Source organism: Emys orbicularis, chromosome 1 (genome assembly GCF_028017835.1).
Source record: "Emys orbicularis isolate rEmyOrb1 chromosome 1, rEmyOrb1.hap1, whole genome shotgun sequence".
NCBI lineage: Eukaryota > Metazoa > Chordata > Testudines > Emydidae > Emys > Emys orbicularis.
Window position 1 is genome coordinate 127,074,514 of NC_088683.1, and position 25,505 is coordinate 127,100,018.

Consider the following 25,505-nt stretch of genomic DNA (forward strand, 5'->3'; position numbering starts at 1 on the left):
ACCAACCAAGCATTCATGAATAATCCTACAGTAACAAATTAGTGTGCATATGCTGGAGGGAAAGAAATCTGTAAGGAGGCATTTCATTTTCAATCCTGCTTCATTCTGTTATAAACGGTAATGAGTACTAAGGTAGAGGGCTCACACTGTAGCCGTGGAACAACAAATCCTAAGAAGGGAGACTGCAGAAGACACACTGTGGTATTTTTGAGACTCCATAGCTCTAATCCAACCAACAATTACACATGTGCTTAGCTTTAGGCACATTGAAATTTTTGATGAAAAATGGAAACAAGGTTTTAAAACATGTTTTGGTTTCCTGACCATCTCCATTTTGTTTTTGGAATATTGAATATGTGCAATGAGCTGTTCATGAATGTGATGGAGATCAACATTTATTTGCAGTATGTATTCAATGGATACTTTTAATAGTAAATAAAGCCCTGATCATGGAAACACTTATGCACACTTTAGGTTAACTTTCAGCATGTGCATAAGAGTTTGCAGGATCAGAGTTTATGTATGTCTAATAAATTATTCTCTTTGAATTATTTAGTCTGCTCATAACTAAAAAAGCCTCAATGATGCTGTTTTAATTTTGTGTTTAGCTAAAAGAAATGTAAAAAACTTTGGTGATCACTTTGGATGTTTTACTTTTTTTGTTCCTCTTGTGTTTTGTCTCTAGTTTGTAACAATCAGGCTGTTTGGAAGCAATGAAGGCCGCATTTTGTGGTAATGACAACGCTTCTGCCTATGACATCAGTGCTGGCGTCCTAAAAAATGTCTGCTTCGTGGATGCCCTCAACCTGGTTCCCCATGTCTTCCTGTTATTTATCACCTTTCCAATTTTGTTTATTGGTGAGTAATCCAGCCATAGGCCCCCAATCCTGAAAACAATCATGCATATTCTTCAAGTCAAGCACGCATACATGTTTGCAGAACTGGGGCCTTATTATGATATAGGACTGGTGCAATACATTCAGTTTAGATATTTTGCATTTCTTTAGGCATCATGAGGAAGAGATGGAATGGAGATCCAGTCAAGAGGGGGCATGTTGAAGAGAGGTTAATGCAAAGATGGGCCTGAACCAGAAGAGTTAATGTCAACCGTCTTTCATTTATTGGAATTTTGGGTACATGTTCTGAACTTTACAACATGGGCCCACCTTTACAAGATGGAACCAGAAAATCAGATCCAAATTCTCTCAAACTTTGGAGAAGTTTGTCTCCAGGTTTGAACTTGGCAGCTTGGGTCTGTCTCTATTTTTAGATTATAAGAGTTAGGACATGAGATCTGTCCTTGAACTTTGATGGAGTTTGGAGCTATTCCAAAATTTACATCTTAGGTCTGTCTGTATGATAATTATGTGAAGCACTGCGGAAAGGATAATTCATTCTCATGCCAGTGTTTGTAAATACGAATAAGAGATGATAAATCCATCCCTAGAACTATTTTGATAATGCAATGGCCCTAATTTATATGCTCTTCTTGTACACACAGTCATTAATAGCTTGATGAGCTTTATCCTGTTAGATTTTATATCTGTGTCTTTATACCACTGATCATCGTTAATGAGGCAAGTGAGATTGAAAAAAATTCTGAAATGGTACTGAAAGTGAAGAAAACATGGTCCACCTTGAAAAGCTTCATGAGACTAAGCTTAGAAGCACTCAAGTGGGAGGCGTTTGAGGCAAGCTTTTTAAAGGAGAGGATTTATTCTATATGTTGATTGCTAATATTTGTTAGTTCAGTATGTATGGATTAGGTGGTGACTTATACGCTAGCTGGTTTATAGGTGAATATATATAAGGTACTGTATCTGACATTGCAATGGATCAAATATTGAGAAGTGTTGAGCACTCTACACTCCTGGTGACTTCAGGAGAATTGTGCATGCTCAGTACCTTTCAGGCTTTGGCCCATTGTTTAGGGACATTTAAATTTATTATTTATGTTCATTTGAGTCACAGGATTCTAGGTACTATGGAACCATTCCATCCTACTTTTTCTGAAAGCCAAGCATGGCTTTTAAAGCAAATCACTCAGCTCTGGAAAGAGGGTATGAAGTACTTTCTCCCCTAGTTACACTTTTTAAAAATTTCTTATTCTCCTTCAGTGAAATGTTCCTAATTAGAAATTTCTAATGCCCTCCAGGAAATCTTTACTTCTCCTGTAAAATATTTCAGGAATGATCTGACTTCTCAGTTATCTCTCTGGTGGTTCATCAGGGGGACATGACATCAAATATAGATTGATGAAGGTAAATGGGAAGGGATTTGGGATTAATTAGGTGGCTAATCTGGCTGTATTTTACATTGTTTTCATACTCAAAGTTCCCAGTGGCTGCGATGGGTATTTTGGGTGTGCAAGGAGGCCATGACTGGGTCTTGGGGAAGAGAGGAGATCTGTCATGTGCCTTCCATTCCTACACTTCCATCTTCCTCTTAATAAAGAAATTATACTCTAGTACCACTGCTCCTTTGTTTTAAAAGGTGGTGCCATGGATAAGTTTTGGTTCAGATTTAGGGCTTGTCTACACTTACCATGGATCGACACTACGGTGATCAATCCACCGGGTGGGGTGGGGGGGGGGGGGTCAATTTAGTGGGTCTAGTGAAGACCCGCTAAATCGACTGCAAATCGCTCTCCCATCAACTCCGGTACACCAGAACGAGAAGCATAAGTTAAGTCGACGGGAGAGTTTCTCCCATCGACCCAGCGCAATGTAGACACGAGTTGCGTAACTTAAGTTGATTTAACCCCATAGTGTAGACCTGCCCTTAGTTCCACAGTTTCAATTTAGTTCTTATTTAATCAGAACCTGTTTGCTCATCTTTTGTTCTAACACACACAACTCCATGTTCCTCACCACTACAGAAACAATGCAGAACTCCCTATACCTTCCGCAAACGTTGCTCAACTTTTTTATATGTAATGGACTTTGCAATGACACAGGCTTCCAGAGACCCTGAGTAACTAAAGGGAATACAACAGTTCTTTTCATCCCATTCATTCCTTCTCAGGCCTGAGAGGATGACTGAAGGTCATTCATTTTTTTAAATCTCTCTTTCTAAAAGCAGTTTCATTTAAAAGGGTCTTGCACAAAGTTATCAAAAGTGGATATTGGTGTGAAACAGACAGCACTGTTTAACAATAATAATTCTCCACACTTCTATAGCATCTTCCATCTGAGGATCTCAAAGCACTTTACACACATAAATAAGGTAAGCCTAAGAATGCCTCTGTCAGGTAGATGAGTATCTCTAATTTACAGATGAAGGAAGTGAGGGACAAAGACTAGACTTTCCAGGTTTGATCCCTCCATTTGCAGAGAGGAGTGTGTGTGCAATGGCAATAAAGTGACCAGACAGTAAGTGTGAAAAATCGGGATGGGGGTGGGAGGTAATAGGAGCCTATATAAGAAAAAGACCCCAAAATCGGGACTGTCCCTATAAAATCTGGACATCTGGTCACCCTAAATGGCAATAAAGCAGATGTGCAATGTCAGATGAACCACCTGCAGCAATTATTTCTGACCACCATGCCCTACTCAGGTGTGTACTGTGTGCAGATTACATTCACTGTCACTTCATTGAGGTGGGCATGTGGATAGCCTCACATTCAGACAGAGTGGCCTTCAGGATGGCCCAGCTTTCTCCTAGTCCTATTCCCCTGGTCTTTGGACACTTCTGCTGGGGGATGAGACTGATCTGGAGCTTCTGAGAGCTCATGGAGGATATGATAATCCTCAGCAGGCCTGGGATGAGGATAATAAGCGTTGTCTGACTAAGGTAATTATATCCTTCCCAGGTCTTGAGGGTGAGGGGAGGGAGATAACAATTTTATAGCATTTGGAGAATTTACTGAGTGTCTTCTTATTGTCCCTTTGCTCTTGCCTTTCCTGCCATTCCCATTCTTTGATTAGTAGGAACAAGATGATATGGTCATTCAGGACTTGTCAGTCTATTCATTGAATGAAAAAGATTTGGGGGTCATGGTGGATAATCAGCTGAACATGAACTGTGGCCAAAAAGGCTAATGTGATCCTGGGACGCATAAATAGGTGAATCTTGAGTAATAGAGAGGTTATTTTACTTCTGAATTTGGCACTGGTGCGCCTGGTACTGGAATACTGTGTCCAGTTCTGGTGCCCACAGTTCATGGAGGATGTTGATAAATTGGAGAGGGTTAAGAGAAGAGCCACAAGAATGATTAAAGGATTAGAAAACATGCCTTATTGGGATAGACTCAAGGAGCTCAATCTGTTAATCTTAACAAAGAGAAGGTTAAGGGGTGACCTGATTACAGTCTATAAGTACCTACATGGGGATCAAATATTTGATAATGGGCTCTGCAGTCCAACAGTCAAAGATATAACACAATCCAGTGGCTGGAAGTTGCAGCTACACAAATTCAGACTGGAAATAAAGCATAAATTTTTGACTGTGAGGGTAATTAACCATTGCAACAATTTACCAAAGGTCGTGGTGGATTTTCCTCACTGACAATTTTTAAATCAAGAGTGGATGTTTTTCTACAAGATCTGCTCTAGGAATTATTTTGGGGAAGTTCTATGGTCTGTGTTAAACAAAAAGTAAGACTAGATGATCACAGTGGTTCTTCTGGCCTTAGAATCTATGAATCCATCTCAGTCTTCGTGACATTCTGGTGTGCAATCCAGAGCAGTGTGGGATTGTGTCACGTCTGCTGTGCAACATGGGGTGCCTCACAATGCTTTGCTGCTGTAGCTCCTAACCTGGGCTCCTCACAAGCAGCATGCAGGTCACAGCCTAAGTGTCTGTGTATAGCCACAGCCCTGGTCCAGCAACTCTGATCCCAACAGCCAATCAGCAACACACCAGCCACAGTCTGGATTCTAGCAGCCTAGGTTACTACTTGCAGAGTGACCCCAACATACTCCCAATCCTGGATTTCCCCCCAAAAACATGTGTTCTGCACTGTCCAGCCCTCTTCTGGACAGTCCAGATATATATTAGGTCCATTGCCCCTCTAAGGGGATCAATATACAACAGTTTGCTGCCATGAAAGGAGTTACCCACACAGTTCCCTGCATTAGTTTTAATTAAAGAATAAAATTTGTTTATTTAATGACAGAGATAGATTTTAAGTGCGTACAAGTATAAGGCATTAAAATCAGAAATGGTTACAAGAGAAATAAAGATAAAACCCTTTCTAAACTTAACAAACTAGGTTCAAGATGAAACTCTTATCACATGCTCCCAAAGTCCATAGGCTGTTTCTTCTGTCTTCTTAGGTGGAAAAGAGAGAGATGGATAGGCAAAGATAACTGGGTGTTTTTGCCCCTCACTTTTATAGTTCAGTCACCCTTTGACATTGCATTTTCCCGCGGTTTACCCCTAGATAAAGTTCACACCCGCTGGGAGGATGGAGACAAAAAGTGTGATGGTGAAAGAGGTTCCATGCTGTTGTTTGCTAAGATGCAGCTCTGTTTGTTCCTGCCCCTTTCCTTGCCAAAGAATGGCCACTTTATAGGTGATTACACATCAATTTTGATGGCACCTGGCTAGGGGCATCACCTAGTCCTTTGTCTTTAAGAAACAGATTTACCTAGTCCCGAGACTTGTCTGGTAAACACATTTCAGTCGTAATTTCAGCTTCTGTTTATAACTTTAAATGTAATGTTGCTATGTACATTTCACCACGATATGGTTGACCAGCAAGTTATTAGTTTTCAAATGATACCTCACAAGGTATATTCTGTACAAAGATTATTAAAATGGTGTGTAGGATGTGAATGCAGGGGTGCATTCCATCACAGCCTCCCACTGCACTTCGGTGTACTGCCCACTCTGTTCCCCAAGGCATGGGGACTAGGAGCCAGAACTCCTGAGTTCTACCACTGACTTACTGTGTGATCTTGTTTTCTTCTTTTAATTTTATTTTGCAGGATGGGGTAGCCAAAGTTCGAAAGTCCAGATCCATCACAACACATGGCTGCATTTCCCTGGACACAATCTGCGGTGGATTCTGACATTCACCCTCCTGTTCGTACATGTCTGTGAAATAGCAGAGGGCATAGTTTCAGATGCGTAAGTGACTGTGTCTGCTTCAGAGTCTAGCTAGTTGCATTAATAGTGTGGCAAGTCTGTTAATGAGGTGTAAAGAATTTTCCTAAAGAGAAGGGGCTCTGCTTAACAAGCTTCCCAATTTTTAAAGGGATAAAGGTGAAGCAGTTTTATTTAGCGCTTTATTGTCCCCCTTTGAGCTACTATAGCATGAAAATGCTGACAACAGCTGAATGTATTGCACATGGATACAGAATATTCTGTCTCTAAGGAAGTCATCACTGTGCTCTCAACTAGAGTAGTAGAGCATTTCGAAGGGATGTAGCAATGCTCTTTCTTCTCTTTTAGGCATCGCCAATGATTGTGTCCCCTGCCCTTTTACATTCCACTTTTTAGATTTATCTGAGATCATATATTCTAGAACCTTTGTACCTCTCTGACTAAGTGACTCACCAACCGATGCACCGCTTTGTGGCTAGGTGCAGCATGGCACTGTTTATTCTCTTTGTAGTCCAGCCAATTGGTCGTCCAATCCACTGGTGGTCCTCTTCGCCTTGTGACTTGGCCATCTGGCCAGGTCACTTTAGTCTCACCCTTTCCAGGGTAAACGAGGGTTTTAAACCAATAGTCCCAAAACCTCGCATCAGGTCAAGGCACAATAGTTCTTCCAATCCCTTGTGTCTGGGGTCTTCACACTAGTTTCCCTAATAAGGCTGTAGGGGAACTAAATCCCTTCCCCTGCCATGGGCTCCAGCCCAGGGACCCTTGTACCAAGCAGTTAAGATCTGTCTTGCCAGACCACTTTCTTCTTCCCTGTGCTACTTCCCACATTAGCCTGCCTTCTCCTTGGGAGGCTCACTTCCCAGCAGCGGTCTGCTTTGGGTCAAGGCCCTAATCCCAGTTCCCTCATGTAACGAAGGAAAGGACACTTAATTATCAGAAATAAAGACCAGCACCCGCCCTTCTGTCCTGCCAGAATCCTTCAGCCAGCCATCCTACTGTTCTGTGCTCACAGACACCTAAGTCAGCTGGTTCTCTGCTATGCTTCTTTCTGAAACCTGAGAATGAGTGATCGTTCCACCTCCCCACCTTGGGGGCCTCTGAGTGGGGGCTTCTCCCTTTTAAGGCTCCATCTCCAAGTCTGGCATGCTTCAAAGGTGCCATGAGGCGGAGCGACCTGAACCCACAGCTGCTCTTTAACTCTTTCTTGTCTAGCCAGAGGTTTTGTAGACCCCATCACACAAGCCATGCAGTTTTGACCCAGAAGAGATGATGATGATAACGATTGATTATTTATTGGAGCTGGTCAAAAACTAATACAAAACTGCATACCCTTTTTTCAAACTTTTCTACTTTTTTTTAAAAACACTCCATAACTGGTCCAGCCCCCCCAAAACTAAACAAACAAACAAACAATCAAACAAAAAATCAGAACAAAAATGATAACGTTCATCCAATCTTTTTAATTCAATTTTTTTCAACAAAAAGTTTCATTGAAAAATCGACATTCAAAAAATGTCACTGGCTGTTATGGAAGTTTGCATAACAGCCACCCATCGTGTCTCCGTGCTGTGAATGAAGGACTTCAATCCATCATGAACACTCAATTCATATGTACTTATAAAAATATGAAAGTGAAAAAAGACACCAAATCCAGTTGCATTTATACTGTATTTCTGGTTTCTTTTCAGAAATATGAAATCTCGTCACCTGCATCTCTTCCTGCCAGCTATGATGGGATTTGTGGCTGCCACCACAGCTATTGTCTATTACCATAATATTGAAACATCTAACTTTCCAAAGTTACTGCTAGGTAAGTTGCTTATCTTATTTTTGCTGTTTTTCAAAAAGCCACTGGTTTGTTCCATAATTTTTCAAAATAAACTTTCTGACCCTGAGAAGGTTTATGAAACTCATGAAAAGCCAGGGAGAAATTTTCTGCTTCCTTTTTTTCCTCTCTGGGATACATTATTGCACACTTGACAGGGCAAGCTCCAGGCACCATCTAAGGAAGCAGTTGCTTGGGGCGGCCAATACAAAGGGACGGCACTTTGTCCGCTATTGGGGCGGCCCGTCCGGGTCTTCGGCGGTAATTCGGCGGCAGCTCCCTCAGTCCCTTTCTTCCTCTTTGAGCTGCCACCAAAGTGCCGCCGAAGAGGAAGAGAGGGAGTGAAGGACCCGCCGCCGAATTCCCGCCGAAGAATGGAATGGCGCGATTCAGCTGCAGCCGAAGTGCCGCTGATCGGCCTTTTTTTTTTTTTTTTTTCCCGCCGCTTGGGGCGGCAGAAAACCTGAAGCCGGCCCTGACACTTGACTAGGTGGACTGGAGTATAATGGAAAATTGCCAACTCCAGTGATTTTATCATGAGTTTTACAATGTGGCTTTTTAACACTGCTCATGATTTCTGGGAAAAATTTGACCCTTATTCAAAATGGTTACTATCTCTCAGTACTTTCAATTGGTCTCAGGCTACAGACTGCCCTCAGATAAGCTGACAACCATTTCCCTACATCCTTTGCAGGTGACAGTGAGGTTTCTTATAGTAAAGATGACTTCCATCTCCCATTGTTTCCAGCGGGACTGAAGTCAGGTTGTTCTCAAGGAATATGGCTGCCGACTATTTACCATGTTTGTCCCAGTCAGGAGACACTGAAAGAAACCTCACGGCTCTGAGTCTCAGAGCCTAGGTCAACTGAGGCGGGCTCGTACTACAGGGCTAAAAATAGCAGTGTAGCTGTTCCCATTTGGGCTGGAGCTTAGGTTCTGAGACCCGGTGAGGTGGGTGAATTAAAGAGCCCGAGCTCCAGCCTGAGTGGGAATGTCAACACTGCTATTTTTAGTGCTGTAGTGTAAGTGCCACAAGCCCCAGTCTGTAGACTGGGATCTGAAACTTGCAGCCGCAGAGGTTTTCATTACAGTGTTGAAACAAAGGAATTGGGTAGGAGACTGCATAAGGGGTGTGTACACCCAACACTACCTGTTGCTTAACAGTCTGAACTGGCTGACTATTCGCACAGACTGAGAGGCAGGTTATAGTTTTAACTTTACAGACCACATTTTCAAAAAATGCCCTCTAAGAGCACATCTGCAATTTTGTCCTCTGATGGTTTCCATACCCAAAGGGTCACTATGTATTCGTCAGGCAAGATATTTTTTATTTTCCTCAAAGAAAATAACAAATAAAGGTCCCAGACCTGAAATTAGATCTATTCGCCTGGACCTTTGATCCCGTGTGAAGCCCCATGGACTTCAGGTTGGCGGTGCCTGGGTGCAGAGATCTGCCCAAGCAGATCCAATTGCAAGATCAAGGCCAAAGAAAGAAAAAGAAATATCTTAGTGAAACAATGCAGGGCAAGTCTCTCACTCTCCAAGACCTTCCATCTTGAAAAGCCTCACAACTCTGGCCCCCAAGTAGGAAGGCTAACAACCCCTGGGACTACTGGATTGGGCCCTGTGACATGGCAACTACAGCTGCATAGAAGCAACACTCAGAGTAATCCTAATTTGAGCAGCTGGATACTGATGTGATACTCGTGTGATACTGGTGTAGTTAAAAAGTACTTTCTTAAAATGATGTGGGTTGGTTTGTTTGTTTCACAGCTCTCTTTCTTTACTGGATAATGGCCTTTGTCACAAAAACCATCAAGCTGGTCAGATACTGTGAGGATGGTGTGCCGTTCTCTCAGCTGCGCTTCTGCATCACTGGAATTATGGTCATTCTCTATGGGCTGCTGATGGCTGTGGAGATCAATGTCATTCGAGTTAGGGTATGTGTCACTTTACTAGGCTTTGACAGGACAGACATCAGTGGTATTTGGAGTAAACATAGAAATAGAAGTGACTCCTTCTCACATGCCCGGATTGCCAAATTTAGCCTCCACTCCAGCTGAGCACATGCTTAACTTTAAGTATATTAGTAGTTCCACCGGAGTCAATGGGGCCACTCACATGATTAAAATTAAACATGTTTGCTGGATCAGGGCCTTAGTGTCAGGAAGGAATTGCCCTCTCACCCATTGTCATTGGGTAACACCTTGTGTTTTCTTCTCCTTCCTCTGCTTCATTGGTTAGGATTTAGGGGGCCAATTGTATTGGGAAGCCCCTGAGCACCTTGTTCTTTTCCCCATTTATTGTTTTTACACTTCTTTGTTTCTTCACTTGTCCTTAGCTCATTGGGAAGGTAAGCTTGCCAAAGAGATTGCACTACAGAACTTGTATGAGGTGAATTGAAAAATACCATTTCTTTTGTTTATCATTTTTACAGTGCAAATATTTGTAAACAAAAATAATATACACTTTGATTTCAATTACAACACAGAATACAATATATATGAAAATGTAGAAAAACATCCAAAATATTTAATAAATATAAATTGGTATTCTATTGTTTAACAGTGCGATTAAAACTGCGATGAATTGCGATTCATTTTTTTAATCGCGATTCATTTTTTTGAGTTAATCGCGTGAGTTAACTGCGATTAATCAACAGCCCTAGAATTTACACAATATATTATTATGTTAACTAAAAACTGCTGTGAAAGAATATAATTGCTGAACATATTATGTTTTTTCCTCTGCAGAGGTATGTATTTTTTATGAACCCTCAGAAAGTAAAGCCACCTGAAGACCTGCAGGATCTGGGTGTGAGATTTCTTCAGCCATTTGTCAATTTGCTCTCAAAGGCAACTTACTGGTGGATGAATACACTTATTATATCGGCTCACAAGAAACCGATTGACCTGAAGGCAATTGGGAAGCTGCCAATAGCAATGCGAGCACTTACAAACTATGTTTGTCTGAAAGAAGCATATGAAGAGCAAAAGGTAAGCAACGATAGCTACGTCACCGTACAGCCTTTATACTGTTAAAGTGGTATCTTCACTTCCACTAGGAAATCCTATTTTTAGGAATTTATGACAAAAGAATTTGGTCCAAGGTGAAACTTGGCTTATAATGTTTCAGTCCAAAAGTACTGTTTTCTTTTAAAGCGAATTCTCGGCTTGGGATAGTTGCCAGATTAAAAGCTTTGGGAACTGAAGCCCTAATGTACAAATCACTCGCTAGTTTTCATTTTAGAAGTCAAAGCTTTCTTTAAGTCTTAAGGGCTCATGACAGTGTTTTAAATGAACAGATATCTTCTCCAGTTTCAACTGGAAACACCCTTCTTCACATCTTCTGCACTTCTGTAGAGTATTACTGTGCACTGTGAAAAAGCTACTGTCCCTTTCATAGCATCATAGTAATTTTGGACTGGAAGGGGCCTCGATAGGTCATCTAGTCCAGTCCTCTGCACTGAGGCAGGACTATGTATTAACCTTTCCATAGATATGGGCATAATTGAGTGGATTCTTTACCTACTAAAGTATATGTATGTTATATAAATTGATTTCAGAAACTTTGGGCTAAATTCTGGCTTTTCCATTCAGAGATGCACTGAGAGGAAAGGACAGGAGATGTTTTGGACAGAAACTCTTTGCCCCAGGGTGGCCTGAGAACAGCACTCCCAAAGCAGCACTCCCAAAGTAGCCTCTAACTTTGCTCAGTCCAAGTTGCACATGCACCCTTCTGCTTGCTCCAATACCTAGTCATTTCTGCCCACAGATGAGCGTTTCCATGTGCAGATAAGGTGATTGTGAGTCTCACCAGTTTGTACACACAGGTGCACACATGTGCATATACAAAGGGAAGAACACACATATTTAGAGCCACTTTGGAAAATTTGGCCCATAGAAATCATGTGTTAATCAGTGTTAATCACTTCCCTAAACTCAGTGTAAATTGGTTTGCATGCAATGCAGCAGTTTAGAATGGAAATGCATGAACAAGTTGGATAGCAGCAGAAGAGCTGTGCTCTCCCCGTAGTAGAAATTGCCTTAAGAAAATATGGATATTTTCCCCATCGGTTCTTATTTAGTACAATAGCTCGCGTTTAATATATTTGAGACTGCTTTTCTTTAGTAATCTGCATACTGGATCTGATTTATAAGGAGCCAGAGAGCCAAATTCTCTCTGTGTGAATGGATAAAACTGCACTGCGTCAATGAATGCTGCCCATTTGTATCAGCTGAGAAAGTTGTCCTTTAGTGCCAGACTTTATAATGGGCATAATTGTGCACATACATTTGTCTGTCTAGAAAAGTTGTGGCTTCAGTGTGCCCTGTCATGTCTGGCTGTGACACAGCAGCAGCAGTACCTCAGTTTGCCTCTTGGGTTCTTCGGCCAAATCCGGCCTTACGAGTGGCCTGACCATCTGGGCAAATCACCTTCAAGAGTGTGACCTCTTCTGGGGCCCATATCCTAGAACTAGTGCAACAGAAATATAAAGACCACTAAATCTTCAGACCCAATTGAGCTCAGCTGGCCACCGTCTCCCTCACAGATGAACCTGTGCTTTACTTAGATACTTTTGCAATTGTCCACAGGCTCCTGTGCCTCACTCCACCCCACTGACTCAGTCTGGCACAGTTGTCCACCTTCCTAGGGTTTCAGGTAGGCCTTTATTCCTCAGTGACTCCTGATCTTCCCTCAGTCTTCAGGCTCACCTGAGGAGCAGACTGGCTGCTTCTCTCCCCCTGCAGCCTTCTATCAGCAGGGCTGGACTAAGGCAGGGATTTTAGGGGCTGCAGCCCGGGCCACTGGCTCAAGGGGGGCCCTGCAAAAATAAATCACAGGCAGCGATCTCCGAGGTGCTCAGGCTGCCTGCCCTGACCCCACGTCACTCCCAGAAGCGGCTGGCTGCTGTCACATCTCTGCAGCCCCTGGTGGATGGGAGAGGCGGCTCCATGCACTGCCACCGCCCCCAGCACCGTCCCTGCAGATCCTATTGGCCGGTTCCTGACCAATGGGAGCTGCGGGTGGTGCTTGCGGGTGCGGGCAGCGCACAGAGACACACTGTTTCCCTCCCCCAAAGGGCGCTCAGAGACGTGCCAGCAGCCAGCCGCTTCCGGGAGTGCTGTGGGGCTGTTTAGTGTCAATTTGACTGTTTTATTTTATTTTATATTATTTTTATGTTTGATGTTTTGTTTTATTTATATTATATTATATTAAAAATGGAGTTTAATAATTATGTTTAAATTATAAAATAAAATAAAATAATAAAGTAATATAATAATTGGTCACTGGTGATTGGCATTCTAAGGGTAATTGGTAATTACTATTGAAATTGGTAATTAGTTCAGTAATTTGTATAAAATAAAATAAATGTGAAAATGAAAAGTTGTTTCAAAATGAAAAATTAGAATGTTCTGTTCTGATAAGATCCACTTAATCGAAACACTTCATATTGATTTTTTTTCCACAATGAAATGTTGTCATAACTGACATGTTTCAGTGGAACATTTAGATTCAGATGAATAAATATTTTCTGATGGAAAATTTTTTCCAAAAATTTTCAACCAGCTCTAATAAAGACACTCACTCTGGTATATCTTTTGTTACATTTTTGGCTAGCATGATATTTAAACTCAAATACATTATCTTATAGCTGTGTTTGAAATGTGTTTAAAAGATAAAGTATTCCACACCAAATTCTAACCCTGGATACTGTAAGACAAGCCGTGACGCACATCATGCATCTGGTATTAGAATTATGTCTTTAGGGCCCTACATTCCCCTTGATGAGTCCTCCCAACTCCCATCAATGTCAGTGGGGATTTCACTGCAGATCAAGAATAGCCTAGTCCATAATGTTGAAATGCAGCCAAAATCTCACAGCCACCTTTTTGATCTGAGGCTACTCTGAAATATGTGGGAATGCATTATCACATATCTTGACAAAATTTTGCTGCTGTTCTTTTTTGCACATGTGGTCAATTTTTTCAAGCTATGCATGCCTCATGTATCATTCAGTTCATAATGAAGACATAGGGATTAAATTAGGATCATTCCCTCAGCCAAGGGCCTTTATAACAGTGGTTTTCAACCTTTTTTCATTTGCGGACCCCTACAATTTTTTGAATGGGGGCATAGACACCATTGGAAATCTTAGACTTAGTCTGTGGACCCCCAGGGATCCACGGACCACAGATTGAAAACCACTGTTCTATGGTAAAACAAAATTTCACTGATCCTTTAGACATAGTCCGCGGAATACAGGTTGAAAACCACTGCTTTATAACATCCGTGAGTGTCAACAGACTCTTACTCTGATGGACCAACTGGGAAAGGAAATTTTAGAGTCAACAGTTCCTGAATTCAAACATCTCTCAGATGTTTGAATTCAGGAACTGTTAGCTTAAGTGCTACTCTGGACCTCAGTTGTTGTAGCAGAGCATAGAGAAGGGAGGAAGTTTCTCAAGTAGCTAGGCCCCAAACAGCACAGAGCTTTAATACTTTAGACATCATAATTGCATAAAAAATCCATAACTTTTTGTTCTGCTAGTAAATTTCAGATCAAAACCCCTGACTTAATAGAACACTGTAATAATACTATAAATTAATATCCTCATTCTAAATATTTTTTTCTAGAAACCAAATTGAAGGCATGAATGATGCCTGCTTTACCTTGGGTAATACCCAAAGTTCAAGCTGATAAAATAGAGGAAGAAATAAGTCTGAGAAGAGTTCTCTTTGTCTTTTAAAATCACTTTAAAATGCTTAGACTGGACAAAGAAAGGAAGACAATTAGTTACTTTTAATTGGAATATTAATTTGATTTAGTATCGTGGGTTGAGCCCTAGTACAAATGAATGAATTTCAAGTAGTGATGGCAGTGATATGAATTTTGTAGTAATACTGGCAATAGCTACTAGTATGCTGAACATTTTGAATTCTTTAAAAAATGACTAACATTTACAAAATTGCCATTCTACACTTGCTCTTTGGGCAATAAATGATGTATTCCAGCAAAAACCATGTTGGGTTTTTAATGAATAATTTAATGTACAGAATATTATGTTGTACTATTGCTAAAAGACAGCAGCGATGCTTGCCTGCTGATATAGAATATGTTCAACCAGTGGTTCTCCAAGTTTTTTACGTTGTGGACCACTTCTTACGATAGGGTGAAATTAGCTCCAGTACAGGGTCCAGCCCATGACCTATCATGAAGACCTATTTTGAGTCCTTAAGTGTGACTCAAATGGTGCATAGTCCTTGTGCTGTACCTCTGCACAGGGGAGAGTTTCACCCTTAGACAGCATTCTGTGAACTTCCAAACCTCCTAGGGCCAGATTTTATTAATGACATTTAGGCCTGGTTTACACTACAAACTTAGATGGACAGAAGACGCCTAACGTCCACCTAATAATGATGTGTCTACACTACCAGGTCTCTTCCACCGACCTAACTCACTTGTAACATTGACTTAATTACTACACCTCAACAAGAGGTGTAGTGCTTAATTTGATGTTGATGGGTTGACAGAGAGGCAGTGAAGATGCAGCATTGTGTAAGTCAACAGACTTGGCCTCCAGGAGGTGTCCTACAATGCTCCTCTGTGACCACTCTGGAGATTGTTTTTAACTTTGCTGCATAGCAGCCAGGTACACAGGAAACAGCCCCTCCCCTGTTAAAACCCCGGGAACTTTTGAATTCCCACTTCCAGTTTGGTCAGCATGGAGAGCTCACCAGCTCAGCTGATCATGGCGACTCAACGCCCCAAACGTGCTCCAGGTGGGAGTACACAGGAAGTGGTACATCTTATTGGTCTGTGGGAAGAAGAGTCTGTGCAAGAACAGTTCTAATACAGCCAAAGAAACATAGACATCTATGAAAAGATCATGCAGGGCATGAGGGAGAAGGGCTACACCAGGGGGACACAGCCGTGCCATGTGAAAATGAAAGACCTTCGGCAGGTGTATCAGAAGACAAGGAAGGCGAACAGTCATTCTGGTTCTGCACCACAGACATACAACTTCTACAATGAGCTGCATGAGTTTCTCAGTGGCGATCCCACCACTACCGCCAAACGCAGCGTAGATACCACCCAGGAGTCTGAGTCCCAGGCCGCCTTAGGCAACAACATGGAGGACATTCTGGACAAGGAAGAAGAGGAGGTGGAGAATGGGAGACAGGCGAGCGGGGGATCCATTCTCCTCAAGAGCCAGGAACCATTTTTAACCCCAGAGCAGTCCAGCTGTTTGCAGGACAACATGTTCAAGCCTGATGCCGGGGAAGGCACCTCTGGTGAGTATGCAATTCCAATCACAGAATCATAGAATATTAGGGTTGGAAGAGACCTCAGGAGGTCATCTAGTCCAACCCCCTGCTCAAAGCAGGACCAACACCAACTAAATCATCCCAGCCAGCATAGGCGCCGACTCTGTGGGTGCTCTGGGGCTGGAGCACCCACGGGGAAAAAACAGCTGTTTCATGGCAGCAAGTGCTGGGAGGGAGGAGGGAGTGGGGGGAATGCGGTGTGCAGGGCTGCCGAGAGCGGGTTCGGGCCCCGGTGAAAAAAATTTTTTGGGTCCCCCCACCAAGGGCGGACTGGCTAAACAGGGCTGACGAGAGGGGGTGGAAGCCGGGGAAGCCGGGCCCTGGGCCCTCTTCTGGACCGCCGGGCCCTGGTAATTTGTACCGGCTTCCCCCCCCCCCACATCATCGGCCCTGGCTGTGTGCTCGGGGAAGAGGCAACTTCTACTTCCACTTCCAATTCTTCCCTGTTTGTAAGCAACAGGTCAAGAGGGGCTAGTTGGTTCCTCCAGCACTTGTACCAGGAAGTTGTCCCCAACACTCTCCAAAAACTTCCTGGATTGTCTGTGCATTGCTGTATTGCTCTCCCAGCAGATGTCAGGGTGATTGAAGTTCCCCCATTAGAACCAGGGCCTGTGATCTGGAAACTTCAGTTAGTTGTCCGAAGAAAGCCTCGTCTACCTCATCCTTCTGATCCCGTGGTCTATAGCACACGCCCACCACAACATCACTCTTGTTGCTCTTGCCTCTAAACTTAACCCAAAGACTCTCAACAGGCTTTTTTCCAGTTTCATACTGGAGCTTTCAGCAATCATACCACTCTCTTACATACAATGCAACTCCTCCACCTTTCCTCCCGTACCTGTCCTTCCTGAGCAGTTTATACCCATCCATGACAGTGCTCCAGTCATGTGAACTGCCCCCCCAAGTTTCTGTTATTCCAATCAAATCATAGTTCCTTGATTGTGCCAGGACTTCCAATTCTTCCTGCTTGTTTCCCAGATTTCTTGCGTTCGTGTACATGCACCTAAGATAACTAGCCGATTGCCCTACTTTCTCAGTATGAATCAGGAGGCTTCCCGTCTTGTACCCTCCTCCTTGTGTTTCCTCCCAGTATCCCACTTCCCCATTTACCTCTGGGCTTACCATCCCCCGGTGATCCTAGTTTAAAGCCCTCCTCACTAGGTTAGCAAGCCTGCCTGTGAAGATGCTCTTCCCTCTCTTCGTTAGGTGGATCCCATCTCTTCCTAGCAATCCTTCTTCCCGGAACATCCCATGGTCGAAGAATCCAAAGCCCTCTCTCTGACACCACCTGCATAACCATGTTTTTACTTCCACAATTCGATGGTCCCTACCTGGGCCTTTGCCTTCAACAGGGAGGATGGACAAGAACACGACTTGCGCCTCAAACTCCTTTATCCTTCCCAGAGCCATGTAGTCTGCAGTGATCTGCTCAAGGTCATTCTTGGCAGTATCATTGGTGCCCACGTGGAGAAGTAGGAAGGGGTAGCGGTCCGAGGTCTTGATCAGTCTTGGCAGACACTCCGTCACATCCTGGATTCTAGCTCGAGGCAAGCAGCACAATCAAATTGTAGGGGTTACATGCTCTTATATTTTATATTTAATATGAAGAAAAAGTGAGGTACAATGAGTATCTGCTTCCCAATGGCCACTCCAGCTATGCAGAGGGTGCACAGGGATGGCCCGGGAATCCTCCATGGAGATCTCCAGGAAACTTTCATGAAGGTACTCTGCAATCCTTTGCAGAAGGTTTCTGGGTTAGGCTGCTTTATTTCTTCCACCACGGTAGGACACTTTCCCACACCACTCCTGTATTAACTCTGCTGGCATCATTGTGGTATACAGCACAGCAGCATAAAGACCAGGTCTGTACCCAGACACTTGCAGCATCTGCTCCCATGCCACATCTGTTACCTTCAGGAAATTGATTTCACCTAGGGTCACCTAGGGGAAACAGGGGAAGGTTTCATTACAAATGATCATACCACAAACAACAGAGCATGTGGTTCCCCACCCATGATGATTTCTGGGTCCCTCAGCCACAGTTTCCCTAGCATGCTGGTGGTTTGGGTGGCAGAGATTGTCATTGACTTCAGAATCTGCATGCCCAGGGTGGCTACTACCAGCAGCATTAAGGGAAGGGGTGGTGGGCTTCCTGTGTTCTCTCATGGCTGCAAGCCCCCTCCCCCGGAGCCACCGAGGACAAACACCACAATTTGGGAGGCTTAATTCTGGTCCCTTGTCTCAAAGCAATGTCTATGTTGCTAGGGAAAGGGGGCATTGTCCTCCTGCCCACCGGTGCTCCTGACGCAGGTTGCCCACAAGTTGCAGCACAAGGCCTGTCGCCCATGCTGCTGGACCATATTCACCATGGCTGGAACAGCAAACTGGTTCATTGAATAGCTAGGGATTCTGATTATGTTCTGGCTTATACTTGAGTGTAATAAGGGGAGTGTTTCTTTCAATAGCAACCTTGCACCAGACCCAGGTATGCACTGACAATGGTTGCCTTGTGCTTTGCATACCTCCCAGTGGAAAGCTTGGCCTTCAGCACATCCTCCACACAAGTGGAGAGACTACAGCACATTAGAAGATGGAAAAAGAGAACGTGTGGTATCATGTTCAATGAGAAAATGAAGGCTTCAGTAGTAGGAAGAGATCCTGAAACATAAGCCCTTGTATCAGAGGCCTGGTTTGAGGCAGGACCTGCTCACAGAATCTGGCAAGAACAGGGCTGATATTGCAGAAATACACATTCCTAAGGAGTGCTAGTCACAGAGTACACATGCAAACACATCCTGATATCAAGTGGTACCAGAACATCCGGATATCAAGGATGGTACAAAAACATTCCCTAAGGATAACAGGAACACACTGACCCCTCCTAGAAGATAAAGTCAGGATGACAGTATGTAATAGAGATGTTTTGGTCGAACCAACATGTACAAGGTGATAACTAGCCATGTCAGGGGGCAGTAACTAACTATGTCAGAGGCAATACTAACTTGTTTGTATCAGGGTATAAAGATGTATCTCAAAGGAAGTATCTTTGTCCAGCCAAGGGGGGAATGGAAAGTCCCACCATTCACTGAGTTGCGTCCATTGTCATGGGCATACATGTCTTAGTATCCTCGTAGGGTCTGCCAGGTGCTATTACTGTGCTTTGTCGACAATAAACCTGGCCTGGCACCTTCATACCTTAACGGATCTTGTGGTCATTGGGCGGTTCACTCAAGGTCTGCTGTGCCAGCTGTCTGCACAGAGCTGGGGCAGCACATAGGGAGAACACACTCACGCAGCTGAACATCTGATCACAGCTTCCAGAACAGCTGGTATGGAGCTCAGAGCCTAGAGGATTTCATTGTCTGAAAAATTGGACATGGAGAGCTGGAGAGCCGGAGAGCATCCCAGAAGCATGAGCATGCCATGCAGGATGGGATGCTGGACCAATCAGCCATGTTGAGGCATCTGGTTGAGCTTCAAGAAAAACAGCTTGAGGCTAGACTCCCTCTGCAGTCCCTGTACAACAGCCTGCAAACATTAACCTGTTCCCAATCCCCCTCCACTAAACGATCCAGGAGGCGGGGGTGGGGGTGGGGGAAAGAAGGTACAGTATCCCTTCCACTCAACACCAGGGCAGGTACTAAGAACAAAAGGCAGCCATTTGAAGACCTTTGATGAGCAAGACTTCTGTGCTTTCACAGACAAACTGACTTGGTTTCTCTCTTCCCAATTTTATCACACCATTTGCTCAAGGTTAAATTATTTTCCTGGTCTTTCAGATTCTTTATGTTTGTGCAATAAAAGTCAACATTTCAAGAATGAAATATTCTTTGTTTATTCCAAGAATAGGAGTTTGGGGGACGAGGGGAAGGAGAAGTTCAGGGAAACTGGTGCAATGAAGGGGATGGTATGGGAAGGCACAATGCAGATAAGCAGTGCACATTACTGTGGCTCATTACTGAAACAGGTTTTCAAAGCCTCCCGGAGATGCAGAGCTCCTCTCTGGGCTTTTCTTATTGCCCTGGTATCTATCTGCTCAAAATTAGCTGCCAGCCTATCCACCTCCACATCCCACCCCTGCAGAAACTTCTCTTCCTTTCCCTTGGAGATGTTATGGAGCACCCAGCACACAGTGATAACAATGGGGATATCTAATTATCTAGATCTAGATATTTATCTAGATCTAATGAGGTCTAACCTAGTAAGCAAACTACACCAACGACCCTTTAAACATCCAAAGGCACATTCCACCACCATTCTGCACTTGCTCAGCCTATTGTTGAACTGCTGTCGAGATGGCTGGTATACAGCTTCATGAGCCATGTGAGCAAGGGATAGGCTGGGTCTCCCAGGATCCTATTGGCATTTCAACATCATCAGTGGTTATTTTGAAATCTGGAAAGAAAGTCTCTGATTGCACCTTTCCTGACCATCCCACGCTGATGTTGGTGAAACACCCCCTGTGATCCACCAACACTTGCAACACCATTGGAAAGTATCCCTTTCGGTTTATGTACTCTTTGGCAAGGTGGTCTGGTGCAAAGATTGGGATATGCGTGCCATCTATCGCCCCACCACAGTTAGGGAACCCCATCGTGGCAAAACCATCCACTATGTCCTGCACGCTGCCCAGAGTTACTACCTTTTTAAGGAGAGGTCGATTAATGGCCCTGCACATTTGGATCACAACAGGTCCCCCAGTGGATTTACCAACTCCGAACTGATTCCCAACTGACTGGTAGTAGTCTGGCATTGCAAGCTTCCACAGAGCGATTGCCACTCACTTCTCCACTGTCAGAGCAGGCCTCATTTTAGTGTTGCTGTACTTCAGAGCTGGGGAAAGCTCTGCACAAATTTCCTGGAAAATGGCCTTCCACATTCGAAAGTTCTGCAGCCACTGCTCGTCATCCCATAGCTGCATAACAATGCGATCCCACCCGTCAGTGCTTGTTTCCTGGGACCAGAAAGGGCGCTCCACTGTGTTCAGCTGCTGCGTGACTGCCAGCAGCAACTGAGAATTGTTTCGTTCTATGGCTTGCAGCAGGGCTGCTTGAATGACATCGCAATGTTCTGCATGGTGGCTCCTGTCTTGGCTCCGGAAATACTGCAGGATAAGGCCCAAGGTGTTTGTAATGCCCCCAACAAGAGTACAAAGCTGAGTGGGGTCCCTGCTTAGAGGGCTATGGCGTAGGTGTGGCTAAGCCAGGCTTTCAAAAAGAGGCACGAAAAAACATGGATTGTTTGCCATTGATATCAGGGAGGGGGCATAAAACTGCATCATGGGCGGTCGAAGCCATGTTCCCATCCCCCCCGTGACACTGTTTTGATCCCATTGCAAGGCATCCCCAAACCCTAGGTGCACCGTGGGATAGCTACCTGTGGTGTACTGCTCTGTGCACCGATCCAAGCGTTGCTAGTGAGGACACACTCCACCAACACAATGAGCGTGGTGTGGACACGCCCGCCTGACTTAATTACTGCAGTGGCTGGATGTCGACTTAAATATAGGTGACTTAACTTTGTAGTGTAGACATGCCCTTAGATGTTTAAAGATGCAGAGAGGCACCTAAAAGGGATTTGCCAAAGCCCCTAGGTGACTAATTCCCATTGACCTCAGTGGAAGTTAGATACTTTTAAAATCCCACAAGGTACCTCTCTGTATCTTTAATGCCTAAATACCTTTAAAAATCTGGCCTCTAGCAGCTGAATGCCAAACAGCTTCTCTGCTACAGCTACTATCCTTCCCTACATCAAAATATAATTATTAATAAGAGGAGCTAGAAATAAACTAGCCCTAATGTAATAAGCATAACTACTTGGTTATGCCCCCTCCCTGTGCTATCAGTACTGAATTTCTCCTTGTTGCCTGTGGCTCCCTGCTCTAATCTCCCTAGGTCACTTTCCAGTTAGGTTCTACCCTCCCATATGTTTGCTACCTCTTCTTTTTTGACATTGTCCACATATTATACCACTGCTGAATTTGTGCCAAAGAAAAACCTAGGGGGAAAAACACATGAAGTGGCCGTGCAGAGTGCTGAGACATACTTGTTTTTGTTTATTTACTAGTTAGCTAAAAGTGTCTGTAGGAACACTCACAAAAGGCCTGGCCAGGGTTACAACGTGCAGGCACCAGTGCTTCTTGAAGAATGACAGATGCATTTTTAGAGAGACAAGGCGGGTGAAGTAATATCTTTTACTGGATCAACTTCTGTTGGTGAGAGAGACAAGCTTTTGAGCTTACACAGAGCTCTTCTTCAAGTCTGGGAAACTTACTCAGATTGTCACAGCTACATACAAGGTGGAACAGATTGTTTAGCATAATTAGTTAACATATGTTTCAAGGGACAATTCAAGGTGAAGTGGCCCGTTAACATCCCTCCAGTCATAGGGAGGAAAGGAAGTGGGGAAGCACTTTGAGGGGTGTGTGTGGGAGTTGTTAGTGGTTTATAAATTGTTGTAATAAGCTTTTGTAGTTTGTGAGAAGCAACTGCCCGGACCACGCAGAAATGCTCTGCGGGATACAGATCCACTGAATCAAACTCTTTCCTCCATAGATCAAAGTATTTTCAAATCTATCATATAGCCTCAAACTGGCCACATGCATATATTTGAAGATTGGTGCTTTAGAATGATGGTTCATAGTTTTGTAGAGTTTGATGTCAGAAGAGACCATCCAATCAGACCTCCTGTGTATCACAGGCCATTACATTTCATCCAGTTGCCCCTGTATTGAGCCCAGTAACTTGTATGTGACTAAAGCATAAATTGTGTTTGGCTAAAGAACATCTTCTAGAAATGCATCCATTCTTGAGTTGAAGACATCAGGAGATGGACAGTTCAGTGTGTTACATACTGGAGGATGGTTGTCCATATTTTTCTGGGTCTGATCCTGCAACCCCTTACTCATGTCAATAATCTCTACTCTTTCAAGTACCATTGATCTCACATGAGCAAGGATTTGATGGATCAGATCTTCAATGAATTATACAAATGACAATGATCAATAGCAGTCTGTGGTTACATCTGACTATTCATAGAAGCAGAATAGTGTTATGACTTTGGGGGGAAAACATAATAAGCAAGATCGATGTGTTTTGGGGTGAGTTTGTTGTGAAGATTATTTGAAAATCTATCAAACTGTCTATCTTGTCGTTGTCTGTCTACCTAATCTAATGTATAACCCCTCCATGAAACACTTGGGCATCCAACAAGGCATGAGAGCAATAAAATGGAAGCTGCCATAAGCTGCCAATGAGACTAATTCTTGGTGCACTGATTCCTTTGTTTTCCAGAAAAAGGTGGCAAACCAGCCGAATAAGATTCCCTCTATATGGTTAGCAATGTACAGGGCTTTTGGACGGCCAATCCTTCTCAGCAGCACCTTCCGTTACTTGGCTGACCTGTTGGGTTTTGCTGGGCCACTATGCATTTCTGGCATAGTCGAGAGCCTCCAAAATGATACAAACACAACTGGAAAAGTAAGTTGACAACATTGATTAAAATAATTTGTTTGGTATCAGTTTTTGATATATGTGAGGCTTTCTGTGTTTTTGACTATGCATTCTTATTGGTGCATGATTACCATTTTGTTTCTTTCATTATTTCTTTCAAGTGAAACGGATGTTTGTTGAAGATTATCAGCCTTGGAAGTTGAAGTGCTCTGTTGTCACAGTATAAACACAGTATAGGCAGTGGCAATGCAAGCTTCCCTATACTGCTCTGCTAATGTCTGGCTCTGTCCAACCTCCTGGATAAGTAGCTGGGGGCAGCTACTAGAAGCTTGTAAGAGTAGGTTAGATAAAATGCTTGTGGGACTAGGAGAGGAAATTCCTGCTATACCCACAGGGTTAGACTACATGACTTGAATTCTGCATGAGACAGAAAGTTAAAGGGAGTGGAAGGACTTGATTATACAAACCTTTACATGTTGTAGAGGGGAGATGCACCTGGTGATGTGTGCAAACATGCAGAGCAGGTGTTCAGGAAGCAATCGAATCGTTTAGTGAAAGGCACTCAGAGCTCAGCATGGTCAGCTGGCACCAGTGTCCATACCCTTTCTGCACAAATGTGTGGCACTCAAAAGGAGGTATATTGGTCGATGGAGCCTGGTGCAATGGTGTTGAGCCATTGTCCAGACTGTGGAAATGAGGTACTTAGTAACTATTGACTTGGTAAACCAGTACTCCTGTTAAGGGCTGGTGCATATCCAGTGCCACGCTGTTCCATGAATCTCGATAAACGATAAGGGCTTTACCACGCTCGGTAGCTATCAAGCTCCCATCCACATCAAGCCCTCATACAATATTTTTAGGAAAGCACAGGTAAGATAAGGATGATTACTAGAGACAGACAAACATTGCAAAGAATTACACACAAATATTCTATCACATTTTAAAAACAAATTCACTCTGTCTGGCACTTTGTGCTTCTTTTGTGTCTGCTTTGCATGAATGTTACAGCAGACAGTTTAATGGGCTTTGAATTTGGGTTCTAAGCCTGGCTTTGCCACTGACTCACTCTGTCACCTTGGGCAAGCCATTTAGGGTCTGATTTTCAAAGGTGCTGATTGCCCTCACAGTGGTGGGTGATTTAAAAACCAATCCCTTAACACTTCTGTGCCTTAATTCCCCCACAGGTAAAATGGGGATAATCGTACTTATTCATCTCATATTAGCTTGAGGCATAATTCATTAATTGTTGTGTATATTATGAGATCCTTGGATGGAAGACTATGGCAGTGCAAAGTACTTTATTATACCCGCTGAAAAGCTATAGAAGGGCAAAATGTCTATTTGCCTGGTAGCTCCCATCTAATTTCAATTGTCACTGTGAGTGCTGTATGAATATATTCTATAGAACAATTGCTATCATATAGCTATCATATAGCAAGTGTCTGTCAAATAGCAACTACCAGAAAATTAGTGAAAGGTAAGGATAGATTTCTTTAAGAAAAGAATTACTTATTAACTGGTAGTAGAAGAGATGGATGGAAGACTTTGCACAGTCTGTGTTTAGAATTTGGATGGGTAAAATGGAGGTGTAATGGAATAATATTTTCCCTTTAAAACATACCCCTTGATTGTCATCACTTCGTCTCAAACATTTGCTCCTGGGCTGTATAACCATAGATTCATAGATTCTAGGACTGGAAGGGATCTCGAGAGGTCATCGAGTCCAGTCCCCTGCCCTCATGGCAGGACCAAATACTGTCTAGACCATCCCTGATAGACATTTATCTAACCTACTCTTAAATATCTCCAGAGATGGAGATTCCACAACCTCCCTAGGCAATTTATTC

The 25,505-nt window shown here is 43.4% G+C and overlaps 1 protein-coding gene across 2 annotated transcripts in view; it reads left to right on the plus strand.

The window, feature by feature from the left end:
• Positions 1-713: 713 nt before the first annotated feature.
• The window catches only part of ABCC9 (ATP binding cassette subfamily C member 9), a 111,108-nt gene continuing 86,316 nt past the window's right edge, over positions 714-25,505 (plus strand). For both annotated transcript variants that reach the window (XM_065399835.1, XM_065399843.1), the window contains exons 1-6: positions 714-858; positions 5,931-6,072; positions 7,740-7,861; positions 9,650-9,816; positions 10,630-10,872; positions 23,500-23,685. In XM_065399835.1, the coding sequence (XP_065255907.1) occupies positions 714-858; positions 5,931-6,072; positions 7,740-7,861; positions 9,650-9,816; positions 10,630-10,872; positions 23,500-23,685 (1,005 nt within the window). The remainder of the gene's footprint in view (positions 859-5,930; positions 6,073-7,739; positions 7,862-9,649; positions 9,817-10,629; positions 10,873-23,499; positions 23,686-25,505) is intronic.